The sequence below is a fragment of the Artemia sp. Qi Xiang Cuo genome, chromosome 3 (assembly GCF_049724085.1).
Source record: "Artemia sp. Qi Xiang Cuo chromosome 3, ASM4972408v1, whole genome shotgun sequence".
Lineage (NCBI taxonomy): Eukaryota > Metazoa > Arthropoda > Branchiopoda > Anostraca > Artemiidae > Artemia > Artemia sp. Qi Xiang Cuo.
This window is the reverse complement of record NC_142796.1, coordinates 62,978,345-62,992,057: the sequence shown is the minus strand read 5'-3', so window position 1 is coordinate 62,992,057 and position 13,713 is coordinate 62,978,345. Positions and strand designations below refer to the sequence as shown.

Below are 13,713 nucleotides of genomic sequence, written 5' to 3'. Positions count from 1 at the left end.
AAATGTTTTGTTTTTTAATTTACAAAAGGTACTAAGATATAGCAATTTCGTTTAAAGTGAGATCTTAAACTGTTGTCTATGATGTTCCAGTGCCCCACTAGCAGCAGAGAAAAAAAAAACCGAAATAAAGAGGACTTATTAGTACTAACCAATTTAAAAAAAGTGATTTTCCTTGTTAATCAAGGTGGGAAGTTCCTGTACAGGGTTTGAGGCCAAGGTTATGTCAATGGTGTACTTTTTGATTCGATCCAACGCCATTTTTAGGGGTTTCAGGCTATTTTTCGAGCTTCTCTTAATCTGTTTTCAAAGTAACTTCTTGCTGTTCAGACTAATTTAGATAATACTTACCATTCCTGAATCAGCTAGAATTGCAATCTTTTCTCATTTGCCAGTTTTTTTAAATATGTTTCTTAAATTTCGGTTATTATTGGATGTGGTGCGTTCCTTATTAGGCTATAGCTACTGCTGCAACCATGATATTTGCATATAATGCAAATGTATCTGATGATGGAAAAGATGCAAGAAGATGGTCTGATGCATCTATGATAGTGATTCTTGGATCTGAAAAATTAAAAAAAAAACAAACAAAGAAAGCATTGTCAGTAAGCTGCGATTGACGAGTAATGACCCGCGTGTATATATTAATAGAAGAAAATAAACAATAACAACAGCACTAAAATGACAATATAATAACAAAAACATAAGCAGTAACAACAAGAAATAATAAGTTGCAGAAAAATCCATAGAAATGCTCATATCAAGCCCATAATAATCATAATCAATATTATGTTAACCAAGCATTATAAATAGACTCGTACCAATTAGTAATTCTCAAGTGGTTTATCCGGAAGATCTATGAAAACTGTTATAGAGTCAGATGGTGACCTATACAACACAATTACAAACACGTATTCTGGTTTCTGTGTAAGCTGAAGAATAAATGGTTCAAATAACATTTTTGATATACTACTGGCTCGTTCCACAACCTCAAATATTCCTTCGGATATATGATTCTTTCTCTCATTGTGGTCTGAGTTGTCGATTCCTTTGATAAAATTTGTATCCTGGAATTTGTAGGAGGGCTGAGTTGTGGTCATTTAGCCAATTGTCAGTAAGACTGATAATCTGAAAATATGGGAAGTTCACGTATCTCATTTAAGAAATTGAAAGAAGAGTTTTCACCCTTTGTGGTTAAGGTGGGAAACTTTGGAGCCTCCCGCATCACAATCTCCATCATCAGATTGTGTCATACCCTCGAACAAATAATTCAAACCAACGGATTTATATTGTCCTGCTATCCCAGTATCATTACTCCGGTGCTCCGTAAACATACCTCCTAAAACCACGGTTGAAGCTTCCTGGTTTTTAAGACGACAATATTTCCAGGAATCCTCCAATATTCCACTAATACTCCAGGAATCATCATCGTAATCACCCACATTAGATTTCAGGAAACAATTGGAACATGGTTTCATTCCACCAATCCAGCAAAAAAATAACAAAAGTTAAAACAACGAGAATTTATTTAAGAGAGTAAAAATTTTTCCTAAATGTCAGCGAAATTTTTTCCTAAATGTGAATAATGCGGCTCTATATATAAGAGCCGCCGTGAGTAAATAACATATAAATATAAAATAAGACTTGCAATAAAATACATGACCATTAAAACTAAAAAGAAAAATCAAAATTAGTGCAGTCGCAGCATCATAACTGAAAGGAAGTTCAAACAGGACTGAAAAACAAACACGAAACAAGGCAATAATTTTTATTTCTATAGATATCTTACCACCTAAATCAGTGAAAAACAATATAACTTTCTGCGAAAACACGTATTTCTAGTTGTAAACTTCAATGTTTCAGGTTGATCAGTTGCTGCATTCAGCGGAGCAAGCAAAACTGCGGATAAAAAATTCTCATCTCGCAAATGTACCTGAACAGCCAAAATCTTCTGGTGGTAAGTATAAGCATGGCGTTTATTTCGTTTTTAGATATTTGTTTTTTTGATAATTAATTATATGACTGTCAAAAAATCATTATAATAATGATCTTAATAATAATTTATTTTCTTACCGACTTGAACAAAAAGCAAGTTGAGTTCAAAACGAGAAAAAGAAGAAAACAAGTACAGTAAAACGTTATACAAGAGACAAAAAACAAAAGATGGGTGTAAAACAAAAAAGAAAAAAAAGTTCAGTAAAATATTACACAGTACAACACACCATAGCGTCATACTATACAACAAATGTGAAAAAATAACATAAGTTAAGCTGCATAATAAGCGTGTTTTCTCTCAAACAGCGGAAATTATCGCTTGATGCAGAACAGAGACTTTTTTTTAATGACCAACTTTACATTTCAACGAAAGGACGATTTGAGAAAGCCTCGTTTGAGACAGTTCATTCAAACGAAAATTGATAGTTCTATTGTCCTTTTTAAGCAGTGAAAAATTGCGTCATGGCAAAAAAACACGTTTTCTGCCATTTTATTTATTTTTTGTTGCAAAAACAGTTTGAAGAAAAATACATTCATTGAGCATCTAAGTTTATGTTTTTTTTCTGGCCCATCCGGTCCAAAAAGCTGTATTGTGAAAAGTTAAAATTGAATGTAAAAAACGGGGCTTAACGGAGGTAGCATTATCCTCCCTCATTTTTAAGAAATAAGTATTAAACTCTCAAAAAAGAGAAACGTTCTTTATTCGCAATTAAAGTCGTTCTCAATTGCATTTTGTTCAGTTGCATATTGATTATAAGTTCCTCTCCGATTCTAGAGACGCTAGACTCTTTGGGGGGAAATTGGGGAACCATCTTGTAGGGGTTTGAAGCTCCTACATACAAAAATGTCGAATTTCGCATTTTTTTTCTGCCAGAAGATAAATGACGGATGTGTGTTTTTTTTTCAGGGGTAATCGTATTGAACCAGTGATCCTAGATGATTAGGAGAGGGCTCAATTGATTGGAAATCAAAAGTTCTAGTACCCTTTGTAAGTGACCAAAAATATTGGTGGGCGGGTAGCTCTTTTTTTCCCAATGTCGCCTGATCAAATTTTTAAGACAACCATTTTGTTCAGCATAGTCGAAAAATCTAATAACTCAGTTTTTTAGAATGACTTGACCCCCACAGTCTTCGGGTGAAGGGCTGCAAGCTATAAATTTGCCCATTGTTTACATATAGTATTGGTTATTGGGAAGTGTACTGATATTTTTAGGGAGTGGGGAGATTTTCCTGATGGGGGGGGGGGGTATATGGGAGATCCTTCCATGGAGGGTTTTTTGTGGTGGAGGGAATTTTCCATGGAGAGGGAGCCGGATTCCCCGGCATTATTTAAAAAACGATCAAAAATTAAATAAAAATAGTTTTTTTTCAACTGAAAGTAAGGAGAAACTTTAAAACTCGAAACGAACAGAAATTATTACGTATGTGAGGGGGTTGCCCCCTCCTCAATACCTCGCTCTTTACGCTAAAGTTTTTTCACAAATAATGGTATTTTCAGTGCAAATTCAAAAAAATTAATACAATAATTTAATCTTCTAATAGTTCGTTTACTTACTTTTGACAGAAGATTTTTGATGCTTATTTACAGACTCTTTTTGGATGTAACCTATTACAGATTCTACGACTTATTTACATCAATGGACAATTTAAAACATAAAAAAACATTATTTTGATATAACAAAAAAAAAAGATTGCAAAAAAAAGAAAGGAGAAATTTGGATCCCCTTTCAGTGTTTTTTTTTCAAGATATATAATAACCTCTATTATATGTTGTGCGGTGGATATATTGTGCGGTAGAAATAAAACTTCTTCCGTGAACCGAATTGAACGTCCAATGAGTCCTTCAATGAATGGCTTACATGTGTCATTAATCGGTGGGCCTTTTTCACAGTCCCTTTCACAATGGACTGTGAAAACAAATAATTGAAACTAATTACATAGTTCTGTCAAGGCTTTGGGTAAAATTCTATTTTAGCCACTTTTGGCTATCTTGGAAAGGGGCTAGGTTAGGAAAATGAAACTTTCAGGGATGGGTCTAATCGCCAAAATATGTCCCGGGAAGGTATTTTGAAGTACCTGCATCCACTCCTTCTCCCTCTAGAGTGTCCTTACCTTTAAATATCTGTGTGTTATAAAAGGGAAACTTGCAAAATAGATGTTCGGCTTAAATGAAGTACAACAAAACTGTTTTCAGCTTAACAACTTTGCTCAATCCCAATTTATAAGGTTTTAAAGATATGCAAATACATTTCCTAAATTTTGAAAAAAAATATTGATATGGCTTAAAATTCTTCTCAATTAACAGAATTGCATTTTCAGAACTAAATCCAGCTGATAACTGAAAATTAAGGTAAAAAGGTTGTTTTGTCAAAATTTCAATAGGTATAGACCTGTCATCTAGGCAAATACCAGGACCCTCTAGAGAGAGAAGGATTAGAGGTAGATACATCAAAATACCTTCCTAGGACATACTTTAGTCTGCAGACCCATCCCTGAAAGTTTTATTTTCCTAACCTAACCTCTTGCCAAGATAGCAAAAAGTAGCTAAACTAAAATTTTACCCATTTTGTCCTAAAAACTCAAATATTAACGATATTCAAGTCTATATTCAAGGTCGTAAATCGTAGCACGATTGGGATCAGTATGGCTTCAGCTCTTTAGAAGCTAAAAAATTACGCAAATTTTGAAACCATTTATTTTAATGATATTCCCCCTACCCATCAATCCGAAGTTCTACAGCTCAATTGTTACTGAAATTCGTAGCAAAATATTGTGCGAAATATAAGTAGTAAGCTAAAATATCAAATCGTGTGCAGAAACCCCCTCCCCCCAAAAAAATAGAAATATTTCTTTTATTAACTAATACAAAGAATAAAGTTAATCAAAAACCAACTGAAATTTTTTTTTAATGTTTTCCAAATTTTCAAAGAAATGCAAAAAACTGGCAGTAAACCATAGGCGAGTAAAAGTAAATTAAAATGATAATAATTTCAACTTAAAACAAAAACAAATCATTATCAACGAATGAATGAGATCCAAAATGACAAAGAGTACAATAAATAATTAAATCAAATTTGAATTTGAAAATAAACCAACACAAACAGAGGCAAGGTTAACCCCCCCCCCCTCCAAGCCTTCTAAAAACTGGAGTGTCATTTGAGCTTTCCTAAAAACAAAATGTATTTTAGAGTTTTTTCTTTTATAGCGTTGATAAAATCAAATGCTGAAATTTTAAGAAATGAGTATCGTTATATATTTAACAGCCAGTCGTCTTTCATTTGTTCTTGTCAGTAATGAAGTAAATTGTTATGAGTTTCTTTCTTTCTTGTTAGAAGTTACGACAAGTAAAGCACACTGCTCGAAATAAAAACTATTTTCAATTAAGTGCAAATAATAATCTGGCAGAAGAATGAGAACTGTTCTTAGGAGGAGGGGGAGGGGGCAACTGGGGCAGTTGCCCTGGGTGCCGTTGCTTGGGGGTTGCCCTGGCTTTGGAATTTTCCACTTTGATCCAATTATTTAGTTTGATTCGCCATTTTTGGCTTATATTTGAATCAGGAGGGGGGCGCTGTAATTAATCTTGCCCCGGGAACTACCAACCCTTGGAGCGGCTCTGGCGTTAGCCTTACTCTTATCTGTGGTAATTTCTGTTCGTTTTAATTTTGACTATATTATCCATTGATAGTGGGTTCTGTTCTTTTAAAGTTTGAGTATCAATTTATTTTGTCTCTGCTCGTTTTTGGCTTACTGAAGCTCTACTTCTCGTTATAAAAATTCTTTATCGGAAAAAGTTAATTCCATTAAAAAATTGAATTCTTGATTTTCTTAAATTGCAAAAGATATGTATGGCTTTGCAAGGCTGTTGCTGTAAGAAGGAATAGTACACTGGGAAGGCCTACGAAATACGACTTTTAATTAAGGGTTTATAAAGCATCTTAAATACACGTCAACTCCAGGCCTCAGGTGCTTATGAAAAGCCGAATGGGACACTACTTTGATGAATGATAGATGGAATTGACCAGTATATGATAGAAAACCTTCTTTACTTGTCCTCCCTCTAACCCCCATCCATTGACGGTGTGTTTATTTAATAAATTATATATATTTTTAGGTTTTTTAAGCAAGATATTTCACTATATATTCTATGAAGAGCGAAGAGGTGGATCTGAAAGTGATGAATATAAGAAAGCCTATGAGCATTTGGATGCCAGTGTCCACCAGCTTGCTGCTCTTTTTGAAGTAAGTTGAACAAGTTCAGCCTTGATATGTTTTATGATGGGAGACAGTGAGGGAGTGGGGAGGAGAAAAATGATTTTCAAGAACTAAAGTAACCAATATCTTTTTAGCAAGGCCGTATCTAGGGGGGGGGGGGGCTACCCGGTTGGCCCCCCCCCCCCCAAAAAAAAAAAAATTTTGACCGAGTCGAAAATTAGTCTAAAAATACCTGTAAAGACAAAACCTTACCAGAAAAAAAAATATGCTCCCACACTAAATCCTATTGCATTTTTTGAGTAAACGGTTCTGATGAGCTTATGCAACTAGGTAACCGTAGGTAACCCCATGTTTACCTGACTTTGCATAGTAAATTAGGGTTAATATGCGCTATTATCCTATTGCATTTTGTGGCATACAAAAATCCTATTGCAATTTTGTGGCTAAACGATTGTAATCAGGTTACGCAATTAGGTAACCCCATGTTCGCCTTATTATGCAAGGTCAGACCTTGCATAGTAAATTTGGATTAATGGCGGCTCGAGGTAAATGTTATAAGAGAGTGCAAGATTGTCAGTTTAGTTCAGTTCAGTTTCGGATTTGGATAAGAGGAGAGCGATTTTCAACATGAAGAGGAAGTATGATATTACGTCGTTTTTCGCGCCCAAGCGGACCAAGGATGCTTCTGACAGTGGCGTTAGCGGGACGTCTGCGGAGCATTCATCTACACCTGTGGATCTGGAGAGCACTGGAGCCATCGTTGAAGCTTCTGAATCACGCACATTGGAACCAACCACGACGCACCTGCACCAACCCAGTGTCTGTCGTTGTTTGCAAATGACATCGGTCGTTTTGTCAACAAATCATCCAGTCTCGATGCAAATTCTAAACTTGGTTTGCTGAAGAGCCCTTGGACTCTGGGTATCTCCTACATTTTTCCAGTATCCGAAAAACGGAAGCTGAAGTTTCACTTAACTTGGCTCGCTCGTTTCGGTTGGTTGTCCTACTCTCCGTCTGAGGACGCTGCTTTTTGCAGATTTTGCGTTCTGTTCTCGTCAGAGACAGCTGGCAGAGGATACCACAAGTATTTGGAGAATCTTGTCATTAAACCAATCAGGAACTGCAAGAATGCGAAAGAATGCTTTACAGCTCAATTACAAGCAGAGTTTCATAGAAACTTCATCGTATCGGCTGAAAACTTCATTTCTGTCTCGGAGAAAAGGCAGGACAATATCGTGCACCAACTAGACACGGCGAGAAAAGCGCAGGTTGAAGAAAATCGCCAGAAGTTGCGACCAATTGTTGAGACGGTGATACTTTGTGGGCGGCAACAGCTTGCCCTTCGTGGTACCAACGATTCCGGCCCCATTTCGGTCTCGGATCCAGAAGGCTCAAAACCTGGCTGAGAAATTCAACAGGAGAAGAACGATTGAGTGGCTTAACCCTCCTTGCAGTCCATAGGGGCGTTGACATCTGTCCTGACAAGGTCATCGACATTTTTGCAGGGAAGAAAAATCGTCGCCTGGATTTCGTTTTATCGATATTCGCCCTTACTTTTAGCTAAAAAAAAAACAAACTAAAAAATATATAGACTACTTCTACTATTTGGCTTCTTTTTGCGTTAACTGTTTTTGCTGTCTCAAAAAAAAAAATCAAAAAATTAGCTTGTAGTATTTAACTGTATGTAAATACTTGTCTTGTTTTTGTGTTACTAAAAAAAAAAAAAAAAAAAAAAAAAAAAAAAAAAAAAAAAAAGGACTAACGGTCTCGAGCTAACGTAATGTTGCTCAAGGATGTTAGACAAAGTCCACGGGAAAAAAATCGGGTATCCCCCCCCCCCGAACAAAAATGGATACGGCCCTGCTTTTTAGTCTGTTTTATTTAATGAGAGGGTGCGAATGAAAATCGAACCAAATAAATGTGAAATATGTGAAATTTTATGAAAATCTCGAAATATTTGGGGGGATGGGCTGGGCCCGACAACCCCACCTCCTATGTACCTGCCTACTTTAGTAGAGAATGATTTGACCAGCTCTATACTAAAATATGCTTTAGTAAAGTCTGCTATAATATATTCTCCATCCTCAACTCTTGTTCTTTATTAAAGGGATTCTAAAAAAAAAGGATCACTGCCCCTAAATAACCAAAAACCACTTTTGTCATTGAAAGGTATTTGTTTTTTGAAAATTATCCGTGATATTTTCTAGGCTACGTAATTGTGAATTGTTTTGGATGTTTTACCGTAATTACGGAAGCTGTGTGTTGTGCAATATTTCTTCTTTTCGTCAGTCAGCCTGTTTTGTTTAATATTACATTTTTGACTGCAGGAAATTTGACGTAAAAATCTAACTTCTTTAAACATAACACGATATGCATTTATATCATTGGGTTCTTTGCTCAAAGAGGGAAACTGGAGGAATGCCTAAACTTTATTTTTGTAATTACGTAATTATCCTTCTTTTGCAATTATACGGTTATCTTTTTTTGCCATTAGGCTGCTAGATATTTTGTTACAGCTATTGTTCTTCCTCTGACACAAACCTGAGAGATGGCTTTTGGAAAGCTATACTGGGTGGGAAAGTTTTATACCATAAACAAAATCCTCCTATTCGTATTTTGAATTCGGGATTAATTCATGTGTACATCAATTGTGCATGCTCACAAAAATGTAAGGCAATCAAATGTAAAAGGAAATCACAATAAGGAAATCAAATGTAAAAGGAAACCGTGATAAGGAAACTAAATGTAGAAGGAAATCACAGTCCAAGAGGGAAATCAAAACAAAAAATGTTTTCTTATTGAATACTAAGTCACTTTTAAGAAGCCACCTGACTTTCTCTATGAAAAGTATCATTCTCTATTCTCTTTCTCTATTCTGAGTGTCAACTCTTCTGAGTTGATACTAAGCTATTTTTTGAAAAGCCAATGTGACTAAATGTATACGGAAATCTAAGCTTAATTGTTTTCTTAAAAATTAACTTTGTCCGTTTATGAATAAAATTTCCAAAAGAATTAATGTTCTTTTTTGTTTAATTATGAAGTGAGTTAATTTGGCAATTGAGCCGCATAAAGGGCTTTTCTCCAACGATACTTAGTTTTCCAGTCTCATCCTAGCAGGCTTATAGTGAGGAAGAAGTATAGGGTTTGAATGGGTAATAAACACATCACATGAATTCTGCCAATTTTTTATTTATTTATTTTCGTGGGTAAAGTGTATTAAAAAGTGTCTGCAGTTTTTCTTTCTAGTACAGGGGGGTCGGAATTTTTCATAAGATGGATTCCCAAGAATCCGAGGCAGTTCGGGAACATAAACCCACTTCGAGTTTCCACTACCTTATTTATCTTATCATCCATTGGAAAATTCTTGAAAAGACTAATGCTTGTCTAAACCTAATTTTCCTCGATTTCCAAAAAGCAATTGACCTCGATAACTACCATATATTAGTAGAGAAACGTGTTACTGAATTTAATATCAACTTTTCCCTTGTGAAATCGGTTGGGTCCTTTTTATCAAATAGATCACAACTAGTCAAATATCTGATTCCTAATTCTAATCCTCTACCTGGCCACAGTGGATTACTCCCAGTCTCCCAGGCCTTCTCTTTTTTCCAGTTACGATTAACAGTTTCGCTGATGGAATTCCTGACAGATGGAAATTGAGAATGTGGGTAACTTATAAGAGTGGGAACTAGTGGTAGTATCGACAATAAGGTAGCAGCTGGCATCTGGCGTTTGGCGAAATAAGAATAATCGAAATAAGTGCAACAATAATAATAATCAATTAGCTAGTTTAATTGGTAAAATTAGATCAGCAAATACGTACTTGGTCTCAGTTCATAAAAAAAAACGATTACAAAGCTTGAACAAATACCAAGTGTCGCCAAACACTAGATGGCATTGATAGTATGTTTTGTCGAGACTAGCGCCAGTTTCCACTTTTATAAGTTACCCATACTCTCTGGATGGAGATTAATCGATAATCTAACAGTCGTTGAAGGCTGCTATAAAAATTTAATGAGTAACCATATGAGTATCCTCAATGACATTGCACATGATGTCTCCAACTTGCTGTCTTGTATTCCCACCGTATTTTCTTAATTTTATTCCTCCTAAAATTTATGTGTCCTCCATTCAATCATTTGGTGTCACAATCTCTTCTAATTTAAAGTGGCGTATCCATATTGAAAATATTATTCGCAGAAATAATGTGTCTGTCTCCCTGCTTAAGCTCATAGATAAGTTTGAAATCCCCCCTTCTCATGCTTTAAGGATTTATATTTCCTTTACTCGCCCTCATCTGGTATATGCTTATCTTTTTTTGTACCCTGGCATGTCCCGGGAAGAGTCAGAACATGAATCCATCCAAACGACTAATAATGGGCCTCACCGAAATACACAAAAACAAAAAGCAAAACAACAGAAAATCTGGCTCGCAATAAAAACCCACTTAATGAAAAACCACTTACAACTAATACTTATAAGCTGACGGATGAATCCACTTTTATGCTGATTCCAAATATTTATTAAGTTTAAAGTTGCCCATCAAATGCTAAGTACCTGATAGAATTGACCTGATTTTATATAAATAATTTTCAGAGAAGGCAAAATTCTATATCCTCTTCTTTAAAAGAAAGCTAGGTTAGATACGCTTGAGTCCATGAATGCTACGCTGTTCCCCTATTTTCAAAAATTGAAATGACAATTCCTCGCACGTAAAACATCTTACCCAAAAAGATACTCCCCATGCACATTTTGCTTGCCATGAACTGCTCCTAAGCCCGCTCCTATTTTGTCCCCCATTCGCTGCTTTACCTCCAGATATGGAAAAATGACCTTTGCCCCCTAAATCATGTAAATGATTATTTTTTTTCTTTTAAATAATAAGGGTTTATTCATCAACCAAAAATAACAAAATCCAGAAGCTAAGCTTGTAAAGGAGATCACTACCCCAACTAGGCATAAAAAAAAAAAAAAAAAAATGAAACAACAAAAAAAAGAAAAAAAACCTATCACATAAAAATAACTAATAAGCGACTATACCACCCCTACTCAATAAAATCTCTTCAATTCTCAATATTCAACATATTAATCCTTGTCCTTCTCAATCCATCAACCAACCACAAAAATAAAAAAAAAAACAAAAACATTAGCAAACAAAAGGCAAAATAGACCGGAGAACTGACTCACACACTCCCATATACCCTATAACAATGTTCTTTTAACAGACTTCTAGATTCAGAAACATCCGTCACCTTCTTTATCCCTTCTGGCAGACTATTCCAAGCACGAGGGCTAACATGGCAGATACAAAACATTGACCTAGTTGTCACAGGCTTAGGTAGTCTGAATTCGTTCGAAAGTCTTAAACTATAAGAATGAAAACTAGAAACAAGCAGAAGAAAATCTTGAATTAACAACACATTCCGCCAGTTTCTCTCTTCCCTTGTATAGGCGTTCACTTTGTACCTTTCCTTTGTACCTTTTCCTTTGTACCTTTTTGATGATCCTTTTAACTTTTTTAATTATTATTTTGTTTTATTATAGTGAATTTTACTTGTTTTTAATCTTTTGACATGTTTATAACCCATGTACCGTATGTATACTGCATATTTTTTTTTGGACGAATTTGGTAAAATATGATTTTAAACAAGTTCAACGAATGAATTCGTTGTTGATTTAGTTTTTCCATCCTTTAGTTAGTTTTAAGTGTATTGTAGTTAATATTTTTTATTGTATTTTCGTCCTGTTTTTGTTTTTTATTTTGAAACACGAATTCGGCTCTTCGATGTTTCTAATGGAATTTTTTTTTTAAATATAAAATATGATTTAATTTTAAAATTGATTCTATATATTATGTTATTGCCAACTAATTAAATTTCCCTTTGTTAATAATGTTTTCCCCTCATTTTGAGCTCTGTTGACTATCTTTGACGGAGCGGAAAGAATGCTTCATTTTCATACCCTTTGCATAGGCTCACATAAAATGTACTATAATAGTACATTTTATGTATAAAATAAATTGATTTTAAATAAATTATGTATAAAATAAAAGGATAACTTGGCCAAGTCTATTTTTTGAATATTTTGAGGTTTTAGCCACGTGGTATTTTATTGATTCTTAACCTCTTATAGTCGCAGGGATGTCCTTAAGAAATAAAGATTTTTATATAAAGTTTTGGGCTGTACTATACTGAATAGACGTTTTTAGACGTCAATTTCATTAAATTTATTTGAAATTTACTTAAGACTAATCTTTATTCTCAAGGACGCAAAAAACATTAAAACATTCTGGATTTTGTTTCCAATTTATGATTGGTGAACTGGAATAAAAACGAGTTATGAATCTTCTTTTTGGATTCCCTCCGCCACTTGTCATTTTTTGGAGTTGATCAAATTAAAGTTTTTGGTGTGCCAATTTTATACATTTTGTGTTCTTAGTATTGTTTTTTAAATCTTCCATAGCAACAAGTATGGTCCTGCAGAATCTGAAGCACGTACCTTTATTTCTTTGCTCCTCCAAATTTATGACGATGGAGATTAAGTCACTCATTACGCTAATAAGATTAAGTCAAGCCTGTGCCTACTAAGGCGGCCATGCCATCAATGAGCCGTCAACCATCTTTCAGGTTGGGTACTGCAGTATTGTAATCCCTTTCTGGTTGAATTGAGGTGCCTCGGTTGCGTAGATCTCTCTAGTAGGTCCAATGTAGTGGGTTATTGGGTCTCCCTCAGTTACGACCTCCTGTTGGTTGCCAAAATAGAACAGTTTTTGGAAGTCTATGGTCGCACATACGGAGAATGTGTCCCAAATATCTTTGCGTCGAAATCTGACGATGCCTGTCAGTAGAGGTTGTCATGGGTTCTTACGGATGGACTAATTTGTCGTATTTTGTGACCAGTAAATATTCAATAGTCTCTTGAGAGACGAGTTTTCAAAAGCCCCGACTCTCCTCTATTGCTTGCCCTGTTCTGGTGAGCACTTCTCTCACTGTCGAGACAGTGTTCTTGATGATATTTCCTTTTTACTTGAACTGAAAAACTTGTTCAAAATCTTGGTCGATACATTTAATGAACATTTGGATGGAGATGCACTTGCTGCCATGCTTTTGGTTTTCACTACATTCACCCGCAGACAAAGAGAGCTGGCCTTTGCCGTAATTTCATCTAGTAGTTGTTGAAGTCGTTGTTAACTTAACTCAACCACTGCTATTTCGCCTTCAATATTTATATCGTTGACCTGAACTTCGGTGCTTAATCTGGTGCCTCTTGTCACTGTGCTTCACAGGATGTAATCAGTCATTATCAGAAAAAAAAGTAGCGGCGATAGAACATATCCTGGTTTTACTTCTAATAGATTCCGAAAAAAATGAGTTTGGCCCTCAGGTGACCTGATGTGGCATTCTCATACATGGGGGTAATCAGCATCATTATTTTCTCAGTTTCCTATAATAGAGGAGAGTATTCCATAGACTATCACGACCAACGCAGCAAATAGCCTTCTCAAAGTTC

General features: G+C 35.3%; 1 protein-coding gene across 1 annotated transcript in view; it reads left to right on the top strand.

Moving 5' to 3' along the window:
- Positions 1-13,713, top strand: part of LOC148954393 (sphingomyelin phosphodiesterase 4) — a 90,903-nt gene that overhangs the window by 62,341 nt on the left and 14,849 nt on the right. The window contains exons 7-8 of the mRNA XM_089087077.1: positions 1,861-1,954; positions 6,104-6,231. Coding sequence (XP_088943203.1) covers positions 1,861-1,954; positions 6,104-6,231 — 222 coding nt within the window. The remainder of the gene's footprint in view (positions 1-1,860; positions 1,955-6,103; positions 6,232-13,713) is intronic.